This window comes from Nylanderia fulva, unplaced genomic scaffold, assembly GCF_048542155.1.
Source record: "Nylanderia fulva isolate GAGA-0341 unplaced genomic scaffold, ASM4854215v1 Scaffold7, whole genome shotgun sequence".
NCBI classification, from domain to species: domain Eukaryota; kingdom Metazoa; phylum Arthropoda; class Insecta; order Hymenoptera; family Formicidae; genus Nylanderia; species Nylanderia fulva.
Window position 1 is genome coordinate 2,570,453 of NW_028190807.1, and position 19,603 is coordinate 2,590,055.

The window sequence follows — 19,603 nt, forward strand, 5'->3', positions numbered from 1 at the left end:
GAAAAACCGAGAACGCCACGTATTTCGCGAGCGAGTCGTTACGCGGGTCACGCGCGTGATAGTAACTTCGATCGACATTGAAATATTAGTCGCGTTAGTTCTATATAAATGGATCTCGCCCAGGAAGCGGCCTGTCACGACAATATGTCGCGGCGATGTGAAATCCTCATATCGACGTTTATCTTCCGTCAGGTGAGAATAATGTATACGTGGGGCCGCGAGAGTTTCGAATTAACCGAATGGGCTACGACCGATATTAGATAGCGCGTCCGCATTTAGGTATTAATAATGATTATCCCGGTCTAAACGCGCACGGTCTGTCGCTCGTGATCGACGTATGTATGATATATTTTATTTTTCACGGCGATGCGGCACGGCCGCACTATCAGCGAAATAGTCGAACGCATAATTACGTTAACGAGCGTTGCTTGCGCCGCAAATTAACTCGCGCTTACCGTCCGCAGACTTTTCGCGAGAGCAGACGCTCGCGCACAACCCGGCGCTCGATGAATGCGGCTTAATTGGTGGGCGAGGCCTCTAATTATATAGCTGATTGTCAATGCCGTCCATCGGTGAGCCGCCATCTGCATTACCAGTGATTACCGCGGTGTGACGTTCGCTCGAAACGATCGTGGACGCGTACCCGGCTCGCACTCTGCTGCCCCTGATCCCTGCTCTCTCTCTCTCTCTCTCTCTCTCTCTCTCTCTCTCTCTCTCTCTCTCTCTCTCTCTCTCTCTCTCTCTCTCCCTTTCTCGCCCCCCGACCAATTCGGCCTGATTATACATTCCGTTTTCGGGGTATTCGGGCAGTAGTGCATTTTTCACGAGCAGTTAACTGAAGTAATTAGTCATTGGACAGCAAGCAGCCGGAATAAACGGTCCATCCTGGAGAGCATTTTGTGGCTCGCGGACGGGATCGATACGTCCCGCCGGTACGGAACTTTGGGGCTTTAGAACTGTCAATTGAATGTCGAATACAGGTCGGAGTATCGAGTGGCCGACAAGAAAGATCGATGCGTCCGTAATCCCAGTACGCTTAAAACATATCAATAAAATAGTGATTACTCTTATATTGGAAGATTCGTCAGGGAAACTTTCGATGTGCAAGTCGCGCTCTTTTAAGCTTTGCCAATGATACCTTGCGCTTCCTAATGCTCTCCTGTCAATCTCCAGAGCCCCGAATTTTCTATGCGCAAAAATACAAAGAGCGTATTCCTTACAGTCGAGAGTGTGTTCGATACATTGAATTTGGAACGACCTAGGGGACGCGGAAATAAAATAAAATGTTTACGGCCAAACGCTTGCGACCGCACACTGTGCGAAGTAATATCGTCCCTATTGGCATTTAGATCGTGGCGTTGCGAACGGTTACCAAAGCCGCGGACCAGCATGCAGACGCATTTCGATATCGTATATACTAGTGGCGTTATTAATTCCCAGTGGTTCCATCGTATATGCACGCTCGGGACGATTGCCGTTAATCGTGTCTGCGGGCCGGTTAATCGCTCAGGTCGAGATGCTTGATTAAAGTGAAGCGGATAGGCGGCGATAATTATCGGAACATTCAATAAAGCGTTCTTGTGAATTATCGTTCTAGCGATTTAAGCACATTATGTCTTACGAGAAATATATTCCCCCGCAATAAGTAAATACCTGCGAACATGTAATACGCATCCGTTATAATCCGTGAAGATTGAAAGACAATGTTGCTTCGAATATCTTCGTTCGCTGAATCTGTCGCTGATACTTGAACCGGAATAACGCGGTCCCTTTCCGATGTTTCGATTCCGGAACAATAACTCGACATTATACAAATCAAACGAGCGTTGATATTCATGAACTCGAAGCCGGAGGGTGAAGATATAATTGCATTACGCGTACACCCTAAAATACGACGGTGGGGAGATCCATTCCGTGTCCCTACGCAGCTAGAGCTCAATTCCCATCGAATTTTCCCTCGTATAATCGTCCGCGTTTCACGCATTTCCACCTCGAACTAGATGATTACGAAATAGACGAAGCATTAACTGAAAAATGACAATATGCAAAAATCTGCCGCGCGTCTCTCGAGGATCGGCCGACTTTTTACAAATATTGTTTTGTTATTTCCGAGATTTACCGCGCTTCACAAAAAATAATACCTATATATACATTATCGAAATTTTTGCAAATATCACATGTAAATTCACAAATATTATTACCGTTTAATTTCAGCATTTCCTCCATTATTCGCGGTTGACCGTACTGTTCTCAAACGCACATACGATTACTCAACCACAGGCTCGATTGCATTCCACGTGATTATGGTCAACAATAATGTTGCGGATGTCCATAGTAATGATATGCGCGTCATGCGTAGGCGGACACGATGCGTATATGTGCGAAATGCGCAGAAACGCGCGAGCTATAGCGAATTTGCAGAAGGAAGAAACGTATGGTGGACAAAACGAGGAGAACCACGAGTGAACAGAATAGACGACAGGTACGCCTTTCAGTTTTGTGCGGCGAGGGGAAATTGAAACAGCTAACCGCGTTGGCGTTGACGAGGGTGAAGGGAAGAGAAGAGGCTGTGCGCACATAGCGAAAAGAGGCGACTATCGGGGTGCGAACGGTAGGGAGGGTGCGAACGAAAGAGAAAGAGAGAGAAGGGAGAGCGACAGGGGAAGAGATAAAGAGAACGAGAGAGCGCTGGTACCACGCGGGAGAGATTCAATCAAACGAACGCATATAAATGAGTCGTTTCAGGGTAAAACTGAATTATACGCCGGCGCTTCTATATCCACACGCGTGCATCGCGCGTGTACGTATATACGCGCTCTCTCACACGCGGGTATCCGGATCACAGTCGCTGTCGCGAACGAACCATGGAGAGCCGTTGTATATACTGCGGCGAATATCCGGGAATGTGCCGGCGGACCCTTATTCGAAAAGATTCGTTTGGATAACGCGACGACTCAATGGCACAATCGAAAGGTCGAAGCGGTCATAGAGTTGAATAAAAACAAGCAATGTGGGTCGATGACGGAAAAAGATGGCATCAGTTTGGTCGGAAAGATTTGGGAAATAGCTTGACATTAACGCTAACCGATCTCTATGTATGCTGAATTTATAGCACAATCGAGATTTTTCTAAACGAATTTTCTACCCGAATGTTCTGTATGTAAAAAGAGGTAATCTTTCGTGCAATCGCTGTAACGTTGAAAGGGAAACCGAGGTATTCAACTGTAGGAACACGAAAAAAAAAAAAAGAAAAAAAATATTAGATATGCGGGAATATTTTCGAAACTAGGGAGATAGTCTGTCGTATCCTGTCCTTCGCAAAAATCACGCGCGACAAATCTTTTCTTCTGAAAAGTTATCCCGCAACGAACAATAAAGAGCTCGACAAGAAATAACGTCCGTCGCGGAGAAGTGGACGGTTTCGTAGCATGAGTGACGGCGAAACGAGAGGGATGTGGAGAGAATAGCGGAGAGCGAGAGTCCTGAGAGATATAAAAGGAAGAAGAAAGGGGGAGAGAAACTGGCGGACCGCGGTAGGAAATTAAATAACCAAACTTTTCCACAAGGATCCCCGGGGTTACTTTGGAAGCCAACGCCAGGAAGAGCAATGGCAATGGCGGTGAAGTGACTGGAAAGAATCAAAAGAACAAACGGTAGCTAGGACGAGAGCGGAAAAGAAGAGGGAAGAAGAGGGTAGAAAGGTGGCGGTCGCAGGAGGGAAACAGGAGTGGAACCGAGCGAGCGACGAAGGCCGCAAGAAGTGCAAGATAAACGTGCCCCGGTCCGCCATTCCGTGTCCCTCTTTGTCCTATCGCCAACCCTGGCGTCGCTTCAACGAATTTTCCAACTTTTCGTCGTCCTCCTCGTCCGCCATACCGTTATTCTTGTCGGTCTTACTGGCCTGCATCGCGCGCGTCGTCACGCGGGATCGACGAGGAAAAGTTCGCCCCGAAAATCTTTCTCCGCCGGAGAGCCCGCGCCAAGTTTCTTCATTATGCCAATGACCCGTTGTGTCGTATCACGTAGAAAACTACGGCAAAAGGTAGACTATATCGCTGGCCCGTTGACCCGTCCGCTATAACGATTATTATTATAAGATCGCTCTCGCTGGCGAACCATTTAACTCTGCTATTGATTTTTTCTTCACCCTTTCTTTGAATAAGAGCATATGAAAAAACCAAAGTTTTAATATAGTCTTATTAAGAATTAAAAATGATTTTTACATTTATTTCGATGTATATTTGAGTACGATAAACTCATATAAAAATAGTTCTATAGTATTAGGTTTTATTTAGTATTATATGTATATGATTGCAAATGTGATATGTATCTCGTTTATTTCCATAAGATCGATAGGGCAATATAATGAGATGACTTTTTTATGATATATCGGAAAACAAGTTTCTTTTTCGAGTCAAGTCGAAATTATTGTGCCAATATGTCATGTTTAAATCATATTTAAACACTTGAAGTCTTGATATAATAAAAAACACGATTATTGAGAGAAATCGATCAACCTTCATAGCGTATCGTCGATAATCGACTAACATAATAAAGATACACAAGTTACTCTGCAACCCTGTAGATACTATATAATAATTGAACCAAGCTTTCACAACAACACGAATTTTAGTTCAATCCTCTGACTCCCACCTTATCTAATCTGGGAACCGAGGTGTCCAGAATAACTCGAAGTAATGAGACAATCTAGAAACGCAATTTGGCTTAACGACGAGACAACAGCAAAATCACATGATTAAATCTCATCGAAAGGCTCCAGCTATGTCTAAAGAAATCCTAATAATTATATAATTAAATCAGTTATGAAATTGTAGAGACCTTACTACGTTAAGAGAATTAAAAAAATATTAGATTTGAAATTCCTTACTAAATAAAATAATATAAACTGTAACATTAATCGCAATACAACATATAAATATAATTCGAGTTATGCAGTTCGATATATTTTTTTGTTAAATCGATATAGGATTTCACGAGTACGTTATCTTACATATTTTTAACATATACGTATACTCTTATATACGAAAGCAAACATCGTTTGAGAGCAAGCGTATAAAATGTGGCTCACAAATAACACGAAATTGAGTTGCCGACACATGAGAATGTACATGGTAAAACGGTATCGGGTCGGAGCCGTCAGCAACGATCCCTTCATCGACGTTGAAAGGAGCTGAGGATGTGACCATGTAGAGTCGGAGGATGAAGACCTCAACAAATGCCGAGATTTGGTTGCCTCGGATGATGGATGTGATCTGGCCCGGAGGGGAAAACAGTTTCAGCGAGTAAAAAGAGCGAAAGGACAGTACAAGAGAAAGAAAGAGAAAGAGAGTGCGGAGTAACGAAAAGATGACAGACGATAGAAATCGACATAGGAAGTACATGCACGAAAGACTGATAAAAAAAATAGGAAAAAAAGATTGACACTATGTTGCTAGAGATTGCGCGAAATTGCGAAAGACGGAGAGGCTCTGCGAAAAAAGAGATTTCGTCGCGTCTCACGTCATCAGAAAGAGGTACGCTACGCTGTCGACGGATGAATGCAATTTTTCATGGGTGTCATGGAGGCCGGAAGTCTGCCGGAAGCCGGAAGCAGGATCGGCGAATCCGCGAAACGCGCGCGAGAGAAACAAAGCTTTCGGCCGGACGTGCGTATATTCGCGCGAGCAAAAAAAGCGCGGCCTTATCTCACTCACGACGGAGAGAGATTAATGCTGTTTGATGAATCGCGACGTCACTCCTCGCTGTCGCGTATAATTGTGGCTATTCTTCACTCTTTATACGAGTAATATCTACACCATATCTCTGTATGCGATAAAACGTACTGAATACTCCGATTTTGTCACGATGATTAAACCGATAACGCATTCATCATTCAATGCAATTGTGTGATATCGACTTGTCTATTTAAAAATAATAAGGCAATAAAAAAATCGTCTACATGAAATATTCTTCTCACGAGTCTCTTTACTTCTAGCACGATGCAAATAAAGTTTTAAAAAGATTTAAACCATGATCTTTTGCAAAAGAAAACATGTTGCTACCAGGAAGATAGGAAAGGAAGATACATGTATGTACAAAAGAAATATACATATAACACGATGACGCGAATGGTCACCAGGAAGACGACAGATAGGTTCCGACATCGACGAAAAAAGTAGAAAAGGAATAGGCGCAATGGCGTAGGTATTACATCAAAGGCCACATCCTCGGAAACGGAAGTAAGGTGATGCTTATTCAGTCGGAAGTCACAATGTGGCTTACTGAATCTCACAGAAAATAAAGAGAGAGAGAGAGAGAAAAGTAAAAAAAGATAACCCAGTATGCTGGTGAGCAGAGAACTAAAGAGGAAACAACAAAAAGAGGAGAAGGAGGATCTATCGGCCGGAAAGCGTAGATACTCTATCTAAGCTACCTACTACGACCGCGATAGATAACTCTCTAGAAAACTCTACAAAACCGCTTTAGCTTGAGCATCAGTCGGTCACTTATAACGCGAGAATCCGCAATTTTATCTCCACGATCAATTTCAGCAAAAGCTCCTAATTATCATCGTTGCAGTATAATAGATAAACTCCTTAAAAGCTATGCAAATGATTACTTTAGCATGTTATTCCTTAGACAGAAATGAGAAATTGATATTCGTGTCCAATAATATTGATGTATCGAAAACTACTTCTCATCTAATATTTACGTAGTTCTAACACAAATTGAAAAGAGATCGGAAAGAGCGCGAACGAAATGTTATTGCTGTAAATACACACAGCGCATAAAAGAGAAAAAAAAATGAAAAAAAGAGGCAAATATAGTTGCATTAAGCGCGATATGAATCATTATTATGTCGCACGCGAGATTTCGCGCGAGCATAATAGATGCAATTAAATATCGAGGAAATCGTGACGCGCCGCTCGAGCGAAAAAAAAAATTGAAATTTCCGATAGCTCGTTTAACCGCCAATGATTGACATCCGAAAGCGCGCCAAGAGAATGAAAAATGAGGGCGGACATGACTGACTTCGTTCGTTCGCTCGTGATGTGGCAAGGCGTGATTAATATCGAAATACCAATGACTTTATTCATGAGAAATCCCCTGCCTTGTTATGCAGATCGAATTTACGGCTAAATCATACGATGCTCTCGCGGTATCCCGCGATCGTCAACGTTACTACTCTCCTCGCATATCGCTCGCGGCGATGACGCGAAATCGCAATAACGAGACTGAATGCGAACACGAAGGCGAAAGAGAGAACAACGCGGTGACACGTGAGACTCCGTATCGACGATTAAATAAGAAGATTATCAAGAACAGATATATATATATATATATTATATATACATATATCCTTTGCCACGCTCATCGAAAGATTACTGTCCCTTCAATTGGGTAATATCGCGAATATAATGAAAAACGTCGTTAATATCACTACGGTCGTTTAATGCGACGGTACTGACAGCACGGTAGTGCTGATGATAAATTTCAATTTAATGTATTGAATATTCCACCTTTGAAGGCTCGTTAGCGTAATAACCGGTTGAAGGGGCGTGACTGGTTTTTCGCAATTATATATTTCCCGACAGAGCATACTAAGCTTCTTGATAAATGATAGGGTATTTATTAACGTTTATAATGCAGCTTCAAAAGTGAAAAAAAATTAAATATTGTAACACGGAATTTTAAACAAAATATTAAAAATTCTCGTAAAATAAATTAAGATGATACTATCAATAGATGAAAGTTTCGATTAAATAAAAATATATAGATAATTTGAATATGCAATATATGTATATTGTTTAGAACTATATAACAAACTATAAAGCTAAGAAACTGAAATACGTAAAAACGTATGACATTCTTACAAATAGCATTAGTGAAAAAAATCATAGGAAAATACATAACGCAACATGTGAGAAACGGCAATCATCTTACTGCAACATTACAGTCAGCGGTAAGAATGCAAGAGAAATGAGGGCTCGTCTGTGAGTGATTCTGATGCGGTATCCTATCGATCGCCTGAATTTCCTGCCTCGCAACACGAGCGAGCACAGTTTGTAGAAACGAGAGATAAACGTCTATCTCACTACTGGTCCGAGAACGGGCAGTCGTGCCGGAGTGAGGCGGATAGAGGACGATGCCGTCTCGGCAGAGAGACGAAAACGAGGAAAGATGAACGGGACTGTGGAGTATCGAGGAGAGACGGAGAACAAACGGAAAAGGGGCGAAGAGAGAAAAACACGGAGACGTGAAACCAAGAGAACAGCAGCGGAGAATGAAGCGCGGAGAATGAGCTGGTTGCAGAGTGAAAAGCTACTTTAAGGGGTATTCATAGCCATCTGTCTGTGCGTTGTTCTCTTTCGCCTTCGCATTCGCATTCAGCCTCGTTATCGGGGGAAGGGGGTTAATTTTTACCCTTCTATCGAGAACAAGTGTTGCTGGAAATCAAAATATTTAAGTGAGTACTCACCTTCGTGTAGCTTCTCCAGGGTTCCCTCGGCCAAGACCGCAGCGAGAAAGAAGACGAACCAAAGCAGACCGACCATTCTTCTAACTCTTGACGTATCCATTCTGTTAGCACTTAGATACTGCAACAGAAACACGAGATAATTAAGATTAATTGAATAACAAGTCGCATGACATCTCAATCGCTTAATTACATAATTTTTATAATATAGAATTTAAAATTAAGTGTTCTTCGTAAAAGAAGCAGCTTATAAATATCGCTGCTGTAAAGAACTTTGGGGAGAAAGCAAAACTCGTGTCTTAAAATACACATGTGCTGCAGCAGCGATTAACTAACTGAATTATAAATATATACCGACGTCTCTGCCTAGTGAGAGAAACGATGATTGGCGACTGGCCAAGATTCTTCGTAAAGTACTGGCGCGTACGAGCAATTACGAGAGCATTTGATGAATCGCGATGTCTCCGATTCGTACGTAACATGTCGAAGCGAGCAAGTTTTTGAACGTGGCGCGTAATGACATACGCCGGCAAGTAATGACAAACGCGTTACGAGGAAGAACAGCGGCGGAGGTTGTTAACATCGAAGCGCTCGGGCAAATATGTTTTTATCGCCGTGCTTCTACTCGAGCACGGCGAGCATTCCCGGACGGGGTGGGGCAGGAAAGTTCCGGGGAAGTTCGCGCACTGCAGTATCAATAACCAGTTTTCCGAGACGAAAAACTATCCGAGTCTCTTGGAACCGCCGCGCCGGCGGATATCCTTCCAGAGGATACTCCGCCTCCTTCTGGCGCGGAAGCTGCGGAGCTTCCTCCGCCTCTCGCAACCTTTTCTTATACAGCCGCTCGCGCACACACGGAATCGGAGAGGAAATAAAATAACGAATGGTACTAATAGAGCGCGTTCTTGGTCTCCGGAAAACTTTTCTACTGTGCCGCTGCAGCAACGCGACTCCGGTATATTGGTCGGGCGCAGTGCATCGTAAATCAAAAGTTTCTCACCTAGAAGACGAGTATGTATATAACATTACCGCGCGCAATATCTGTATTTCCCAGGCACTTTTTTTTTGCTAGCTCGAAACACAAAGATCCAAACAGACAACTAAATTAACAATACTAAGTATATACATACGATACATACTAAATTCAAAAGTCTCGTGATAATGTCATATGATTTTACATTACTGTAAAATAACATTTATAAACAAAATGTATAATAAAATTATAGATTTTCTATATGCACAAATGTGTCATGTCAATAATATAATGCCGATTATATGTGACAATAGATGGGTGATCATTAGTTATACAGAAACGTGGATCTACTTATCCTTCCGAAATGTCCCATAAATCACGTTGACGAAAGCAAGAGCGAAGAGAGAGCAAGAGAGATAAATTATTATCAAAGAGTTTTGAAATTTTAACGGTAGATTTCTCCCATAATAATAAAAATCGCAAATATGTAAATTATTTTATAATAAAAACTAATATTTGTACATTTATTTTATTTTTTAGGAAGCAATTTTAATGAGGAAGGACGGAAGGGGATTGAGATTTTTGTATTTAAAATAACATCAAACATGACATTATTTAAATAATTTTCAATTAGATACATAACGATATATTTTTATTATATACGTAATTGAAAATTAAACAAATAATATGTTCGATGTTATTTTAACCGTAAATTCTCATTAATAATTAAAATAATCAATTACTTTCAGAGATAAAAAGATATAAATATTTTAATTTTTGTTATATATAACTCATTTATTAATTATTTGATATCTGTGCGCAGATAAGTCAACTTTACTAGATAAATATATAATAGTAGACAATAGATCTCGAAATTTCCACGTTCACTCAAAAGACAGATGAATCTATATGAAAACATTTCTGTGTCGCATATAAAAGATAAAAACTTTTATCATATAAATGGCAGATACTATATGAATATAACATCAACTCAAGTTAATAATCTTTGCGACAGTCTCTCATAGTGAATAATCCTAGTTGCGTAATATTTGAAATTCAATATGCGCGAAACGTAAAGTAATAAAATGCAGAGATTAAAGCGTGCGACGGTGAATTTACTCTTAATTATAATGCATCTGCTCACATAACGGGACGATAAAGATGGAATCAAATGAAGAGAAAATCGAAGTACCATCTTCAGGATTTCCCACCGGTATTCCCGCGATTCAACGTTCTCGGTTCCTCAGGTCTTGAGTGCGCTTTCGAGAAGCGATGCACTCATGGCATACTAAAACGCCTCACTTAATCAGACTTCGGCTTTACGCAAAGCGCCATTTCTAGGACGCTCGTCCTTGGATCTGTAATTTGCGCGATACCCTCAAAGCCACCGAGCTCAGCTGTCTCCGTCTGCTTTAACGATTACAAGTACACGTAACTGGACATTCCTTTGGTCGCTCACGGCCTGTAAGACTTATCGATGAACGCGCTATGCTCGAGTACACGCACACGGAAGAACGTGTATAACTATGTATACGCTGTATCGGAAAACGATTTCTAAGAGCGACCCTTTAAACTCCGCTTTATGTTACTGTGATGTTGACAAGCACGCGGATTACCTAGCAATAAATAATTGAGATAAATGACATTGCAGTGTAATTAGTGTAATTAATATTGAAAAATTTTTAAACAATTCTATCGCGTAAAATTTACGAATTATAAGGAAGAATATTTAATAAAATAATTGTAATTATAAATTCGAATTAAAAATTATTTAATAAGATTTTCGAAAACAGTGAAAAGTCATTTGCAAGTTATATATTTAATTATTTCAGGTACCAGTCTTGCTGATAAATTTGTAACTCGTGTTAATTGATTAATGGAATCGCGACTTTGACGGTAGTAAAGTAATTGGGAAAGGATCGCAGGCCTCAGGGCCAGAACGCCCAAAGCAGCAATAGCCACTTAGCCACATTGCAACAGGCATTAGCGGTAACGAAGTTAACGAGAGCTCGGTTAAACCGGTTTAGAGGTTACGAAGACGTGCCAGGGGGACGGAAAGCCTAAAACCCGACGGCGGTCTTCGGCTAAGCCTGGCTCCTTCGACCTTGTTGGAATTAGCAACTTCCACGGCAACCTTCCTTCATCGTTTGTACTTTCTTTTCGTATTGAATGTTTTCCAACCAAAAAGACTTTACATTTCACTGCAATACTTAAATCTGTTAAATGTATCGTACGATTCCAAGAAAAATCGTATTACATAAAATAAAATATATATTATTTTGAGTTATCTTTATATTTTATAAAACATTATCTCTAATACTATTCATTTTGATTCAACAATTAATCTTCTACTTTTACTGTGTATTTGTGTGATGTTGTATTGATCGCAATTCTTGTTGAATCTCTCTATTGATGTAATGTGGAGACATGATTCGCTGAAACTAGATAGCTCAAGTTTTTAATTTGCTCGTACGACTCTGATTTTTCTTCTAGTGGAATGTATACGAGGAACCTCTCCGATTTCAATTTCGCCATGAAGAATCCCCCTCGACTCAACCTCGGTATAGAAATGCCGGACAAGAGGGAGTTCTCGAGTGCACTCAAGACTGAAGGACGGTCAGGATCAATATTTATAATCTAGATTCTAGACGGTCAGGTCCATGTCTAAAAGCGCCAAACAAGACCCGTGGCCAGTTCGATTTTTCAAGATTATTCCACAAGTATCCGTGCAATATATACGTGTGCATTACATTGCGATACTTGAACTGTGCCAAATTTTCTGATATCTTTATGTATCAAACTTCTTATATATCTATGTATTCATTTATTTGTAGTTATATGTATACATATATATTTATATTTATATTTATATTTTAACGCGCGAGAAAGATGAGTGGTCCAGACGTGGATAGTGAGTCAGTTTCAATGAAAATTAATTTTCCTTGAAACTGATTAGTTGTACACAAGGCACAAATTTTCCTCGGGACGCGCGATATAAAGTAATTTAATAAATCTCAATTCGAGACATTTTATTTTTAATAAACCCCTCTATCCCTCCTAAAGAAGCATAGGCGAAATCGAGGTAAAGTCGCTGAATCGGGAATCGACAGAGGGGTTTATTAAAAATACAATCTCGAAAAGATTTATAAAATTACTCGGTAGTATTAAGGAAAATTTGTGCCTTGTGCATAACTAATCAAGTTTCAATGAAAATTCATTTTTCCTTGAAACTACCATCGCGACTACCATCCGCATCTAGCTCTCTCTCTCTCGTCTGTTACAAAATTTAAATATGTATTTCATATTAACTAAAGTCTTAATTTTATATATATATATATATACTCATTCGTTCGTTTAATTTCTTTAGGGAGAGAGAGTCGCTATCTCTATTATTATATTTAACCGTTTAAAACAGTTGTTGGCGGCGAATGATCAGCTTTGTTCTGAGAACACGCAGGTCCCATTAACGGAATCACAGGGGCATCGGCCCAGAGCCGCGTACTCGCGATCACTGTGCTAGCATGCCTTCAAACGAGCTTCCTCAAGATCTTTTTATTTCATAGGAAACGGAGGAAGAAAGGCGGCTCTAGCTCGTTAGCACGATTACAGTGGAAACTACGGCGGGAACACCGATCACACAGCTATCTGCCGTCTGCGGACAGACATGATGGCAGCCTTTGTGAAGTTCACGAGTGGCCGATAGTTGACTAAGACATTCCATCTACAGACAATTTCATCCGGACGCGATCAGACACCCGGTGGTTCGACGGTTTCGACGGTGATCGTGTACGTTTATCACGGCGCAGAAGACGGCAAATGGGCGGCTCAAATCCTTTGAAGTTTCTAAAAGCTATCTCGTCACACCCCGATATAACAACTCTGGTGGTTTATAGTGAAGTAGTCGACGTAAAAAAAAGAGTCTGCTAAAACGTGTGCAAGATGAAAAATCTTAAAATACATTTGCATCGATCTGTTCATGGTAGCACTGTGTTTTATTGAGTGAGTATTCCATTGAATAATTCGCGCAAAGAGAGAGATAATATTCTTTCATTGAAGCATATAACGATGTAATTTTATCTCGTATTTATAATTTCTTTCACGATTGTTAACAAAATTATAATTAAACGTGCGATGGAAAGTATTCACGAGTATAAAGTTATTTCAACTCTTATAAAAAATTTAATTAATATAATAAAGACGAGAATAGTAAACAGAAAGATCAGAGAATTTTCAATGCTTTATAAGCGATTATTTTCTTTGTTCTTTTTTCACTTAGCATGATTTAACCTTCTGTATTAGATACATTATTGTGATTACAAGACAGGCCGACATAAGGTTTCGCGATTTAAGCAAATAGAAACTTTGTTGTGGGGATCTTGAAGTATGCGACATCGTTATACAGATCTACATCCCCAGCGGAGGGTTGTCTTTTCGTCGAATCAGGGTAGACTGGCTTTTTCACTAATGAATCGAGGGTGTGAGAAATGTTTCGAAAGGGCAAGTCTTCTTTTTTTGAACTTATTTAACGAACGAATGTGATTTCGATTCCGACCTTTTTTTAAGAATAGAATTTTAGTGAATGATGCAAAAAACAATATAATAAATACATGTATATCTGTATAGATATTTTTCTTAAAAATTACTATTTATTACGAAATAAATATAATTTAAAATAATAATTGTAATATATAACATTTATTAATAAAATAAACAGAAACTTCATGTCATATAATCAATACTAATCAAAAGCTACTAAAATATTCCCAGTCGTAGCGTTATATTCATGCTCTCGTGAACCTTAGTTCATTCCCGAATGTTCGCTTTATTCACTCTTCGCGTTGGAACTTTTTAATTTCCGCCCAGGGGAGCTGAAAAAATGTTCGCGCAAAAATCCGTGCAATATTTACTCACATATCCTGCCTCTTTTTCGTTTTGTTCGCAAATTTCGTAACTCAATCTGCCGCATGCATTCGAGTTTCTCCCTCTTCTCTTTTTCCTACCGACTGTGAAAGCTTGAACCAATATCAATAATCCTTCCGGTTGCACTCTTCCCATTTTCTTCGCTTCCCGATGATTATTTCGATTCTAAATGACACGGACGCATTTTGATTTTTCGGCACGGACGTTTCGCTGGTAGTATTATATTTTAGTCGCGCTTAAAACCGACGGGCTCTTAACGCTGTCAAAGGTCCGTAACGTTCCCAGTTTTAAGCCACCCACGACGATGTGATAATCGAGTGTGCTACGCTTTTAGCTATAATGGGCAAGTACACGCGTCGCTAGGAGTGCGCCAAAGAGAACCAAGCGGAAAGGGAGTAGCACAGGGCGCAACGCAAAAGGGGGTGGCGAACGAGGCAGAGCGCGCGTACCACGACGAACAACTGCGTGGTAACTGAATTACTTGGTACATCGCGCTTACTGGTTCGATGATGCGATTTTACGACAATCCACCGCGCGGCGAACAACGACAGTGACGACGACGGCAACGACGCGACGGCGAATGAATTTTCATCGCTCTTAAAAGCGACACTTAATTAATGCATTGAAGATCTATAATATTCAAGCAATTAATAGATTTTTTTATTACCTTTTTTAAATTAATGATTATACGAATACATAACACTGTTAAATTCATTTATTATCACTGCTTATTTATTATCAATTTCAAAAGTTCAATTCATCTTTTATCTATAATTATTGCACCGAATTCTCGCGTGTAGTGTTACACTTCTGTATGTGTAATACCTGGTTTCGAAATGATGGGTTGTTAATTGTCGCTATGAAAGAGAGAGAGAAATTTTGTTCAAAGCCATTTGTCTCGGAACATCTGCTGTACCTTTCGAGAGAAAAGTTGCTCTCTCGATCAAACATTTATACGAAACAACCGCGATGCGCATAACGCGCGTCGGTTAGAGTTTCTGTCCTGAAAATAAATTTACAATTTAAGCTATTAATCTCCCAGACTTGTGCGCTATTCATCTTGATCATTACACACGTGTTGCTACTGGCACGTATTACATGTGTATATGTTTTTCGTTATTTTCCTTCTGATGGCTTTTATATATCCGTCCATGTATCTTTCGTTACGCGCTAATAAGAAAAAGCAATGGCAAGTAGAGATAAACCGACACTACGTCTTTTTGCCGGATAGTTTAAACGGAGAAAAATTCAAGAGTGTATCGCGAAAGAAAAATAATTACAGTTTCAATCTTCCAGCTCCCCGGAGAATTACTACGCGGTCGGCGGAACGAATTGACTGTGGATAGAATGGCGCGGGAGTGAAAACTGGAAGAAGTAAAATTTATTTGCGACCATGTGGTAAACTTTAATTGTAAATTCGTTCTGCTATATACAAACGGATAGAAGTCAGATCAGAAACGAAACGTGTAAGGAAATTGATCGATGAAAGAACCAAACCGACAGATGTATTCTAGATTCTGATTTATTACGATACTATAAATGAAGAAATTAACAAAAATAAAAATAAATTAATATTGAACTAACAAGAAAAATATTGAAAAATAAAAGGTACAGTGAAAATCTACAGTATCCAAAATACAGAATTTCGGCCATTCAAGGGCCACGATGATATTTCGAGTTTGACGGATTTAACTGTCGCATATCGTATCCACTTTACTTGTTTGTATCTGTGCCTTTTCGTCTCTCGCTTCTATATATTGATGTTTCTTCCTTTCTCTCTTCCTCTTTTTTTCGAAAGCTGATTGCGCTGGGAATATAATTTGATTGCTTCGGTGCCCGGTCTCAATAGACGCGGTAATCCTAGCTCGCGGCTTAATGAAAAAGTATTATTGGCTATTCTTCTTCTAGCGACTCCGTTGATCCCGCGGAGTCCGAAATTGTACTTCCACGTTATACGACACGAAAAAAAGGGCATTAAACGATGAGGAATAGCGCTCATTGAATGCAGTGGTCCCATTGCGTATTCACGTATTGCTCTGGCTATTTTGAAAGATCCTGTATATAACGCTATTAAGCTTCTCTTGGCGTTATATATGTAGGAAGTGATGAAGTATGAATTGAATTTTCAGAATGATGGCAACATTAACTCTTCTTGCATTTATAATTATTCTAAATGAAGATTGGTGGCAGATGGTTGATTAATCTTCCTACGTTATTTATCAACTTGTCAGATGGTCATTAAGTAAATGAATAATTCTGTTCATAGCATTATATATTTTATACGCTGTTTGCACGCTTAATGTAGCTGAGTCGCTAATCAAAATATTTTTATAATCGTAACAAGTATTTATCGTATATATATGTATTGTAGTGTAATATAATTTATTTAAATGATAAAGAATACAGGATCGGAATTACGAAGTTCTCGCTCGTTCCTTTGCGAAAGCACGCGTCGAAATGTATCGCTTCATCGCTCGAGGACAACTGACTTGTCCTGACAAAACCGTTGGAATTCGGAGCCGAATCACACAAAGCGAACATGACTACGCGTGAAATACATAAATATAAATATTATCGCTGTAACGCTACCTCTAAGCATTCGGAACTGTCGAGCTGTGTCTTATATTCGCGTATCGTTATATTCAACGTTATTTATTCCACAGTATTAACAAATCCTAATAAAATATTTTGGAATTCTTACATAAAAAATTAAGACTTCTGTCTCAAAGCAATCAATGAGACAAAATAAAATAAATAAACCAAATAAGAGACAGAGAAACTGATTATTGCGTGCAATGAGTTTATATATTATTTATATCAGCCAATACATCATTAGACTGTAAATTAATCCAATTAATTTATGCCATATATAAATCTGCCTTTGTTTCTATTCTTCAATTCAATAGCCTCAACTTCCATTAGTCCCTTCGCCTTATTTTTTTTCTTCAAATTTTTGCCGATCTTCGTCGAGACTTTCTCCGTCTTATTCCGCTTCTCAACCTATCGTTCCACGATGCCGCTTCGTTAGTAAAAAGATTCCTTTACCAAAGGATTCAATGTACTTTAAAAATATTAAAGCGTACACTCGCTCCCCTAAGCGATACATTTGTCCTTTGTTACGTTCCGTTAAGCAGCTCTCAAGAGTACCTTCTTGAAAACAAGATTTGGATGAATGCCTTTCATCGGATTCTTGAGACAAAAAAAAAAGAAATTGTTACTCTCGTACCGTTCGTAATTATATAAAACATAAATAAGTACACGCGATATCCGCTTTCCCTACTCTTCTACGTAAAAACGATAAAAATGCGATATTTACATGAAAGTAAAGTTATAATTATACAAATTTGACTCCCAAAGGTAATTTAAATCTGCACAAATATTTTTCCTGAGACTGTACGACTTTAACTCGGATCACGATAACTACTCCAGTTGCTCTGCCATCGTCTCGTCCGTCGAAAAATACATCTCATTTCTTCGAATACATAAAAAATGCAATATCACACAACATAAAAACCGAGAATATGCTTGGGATTGTCGGTCTAATATCTTGTATAGCGATCAAGCGATGAAAAGGCCGTCGAAATAGCCATGAAAAATTACGGTCACTTTGCTCGATAGCAAAAGTAGCTCGCAGATTTCCCCGCAGAGCTGCGAACAAGAAAATGGAATATCTGACTTGACGAGCTCGGCCAATATATCATCGTCAAGTATTGCTGCAATGGCGTCTTCGGCGTCGTTACAGGAAGAACCTCGAAATTCATCGCAATCTTAAATGACGCGATAACAGCCTGAGCACCATGAAAGAAGTAAGGGCGTTTATGTCTCTATTGCGGAAGTGAGTCGGAAAAGAACGCGCAGTCAACAGGACCGTAAACTTATCGGTGACGCGTCAAACTACAAGAAGCAATCGTCTTATATATTATTCCTCAGCTGCCGCGTCTCGTTCGTAACGTGAATATCATAAATCTCTTTATAACAGCTCGGTTTATCTCGACTTTATCGTTGTCTCGTATAATTCGTTAATGATGCTGTAAACGCGACCTGCATAATAGGTGCTCGCCCGTAATAGGCACTCGCTCCTGTTTGTCACTGAAAAAAGCTCATCGATACAATTGCGGTCATGCACTGCGCCACCGACTTAAACAGTCGGTGGCGCAGTGATAATATCTTATTCCGGAGTGAAAAATTCATTTTAAGTCTCTGCAATGTCGAATATGTTTCTTTTATCGATCTTGGCGACATATATAGCGCCAGATAATCGGGCCAGCTAATATTTGTTCGACTTGTCTTCAACTTCTTGGCGAAAGTTTACTTGATGCGACACGTAAACACTCTTGCTTTTAATGATCCACTTCTCAAATCAGAAATGTTTGAGCAAAGTATAAATCTCAGAATCAAAATGGAGTGAAATAAATGACGGTTTTTCCGTATATAAAATTTGCGATAGATATATGTGCTTAATTTTCCACCCAAGTCTCGCGTTCTGTTAGCAATTATTTCGTTTGAATGATGGCCGGGTAACTGTATTTTTCGAGAAAGCCATTTAGGTAGAAATCGTAACACAAGCGAAACGCCTCTCATGGGTCCGAAATATCCCGACTATACCCTCACGTGCCCAAGGGCAGTCAGCTCGAGTATGATTCATCCCCCGATTTGTTATTTTCGCATTAACCAACTTCCTCTCTTCACCCTCGTGGGGATTCCTTTCTGACTCGCGCAGATACGACGAATGTGGTCGATAGCTAGAACGCCATTATCCAACTGTTGGCGCGCTAACATCTTATTTATGAAGGAGCTAGTCATTGGCGCGCATCTATCAATTTACTCCTAACAGAAACGTAATACGCGGCAGTGTATTCTTGACTTTTGCTGCATCCATATACGTATCATACTTGGAAGCTATCGTATGGCTTGCTGACGGAGATTGATCATTTTTCTCGAATAACATCGTGATAATTGAATCTTTTCTTGATTTTAATGCTTTGCTTCATTATTAACTTAATATGAAGCAACGAATTACGATTAACGCGGAAAAAGTTTCAAGTCATATAGCGTATTACTCTCTCCCTACGTTCCCTGATAGCATACGATACACACTAATGGATTCTCTTCGTTCTTCAACTACGCAAATGCAATTAATCGTTACATTTCTGCAGTACGGAAAAAGCTGCAGCTCATACCGTTATACTGCCGCTGCGTAATCGCTAATAGCATACTCTCTCGCTCGACAGCAT

The 19,603-nt window shown here is 39.8% G+C and overlaps 1 protein-coding gene and 1 long non-coding RNA gene across 2 annotated transcripts in view; one reads left to right on the forward strand and one right to left on the reverse strand.

Annotated features, from left to right (window-relative positions):
* Sema2a (Semaphorin 2a) overlaps nt 1-19,603 on the reverse strand; it is a 187,241-nt gene that overhangs the window by 147,135 nt on the left and 20,503 nt on the right. Inside the window, exon 2 of the mRNA XM_085488440.1 lies at nt 8,480-8,597. Coding sequence (XP_085344566.1) covers nt 8,480-8,597 — 118 coding nt within the window. The remainder of the gene's footprint in view (nt 1-8,479; nt 8,598-19,603) is intronic.
* LOC114934672 (uncharacterized) lies at nt 11,158-14,029 on the forward strand. The gene is made up of 3 exons (XR_003820330.2): nt 11,158-11,594; nt 11,943-12,065; nt 13,013-14,029. It is a non-coding gene; the product is annotated as an uncharacterized LOC114934672 (long non-coding RNA).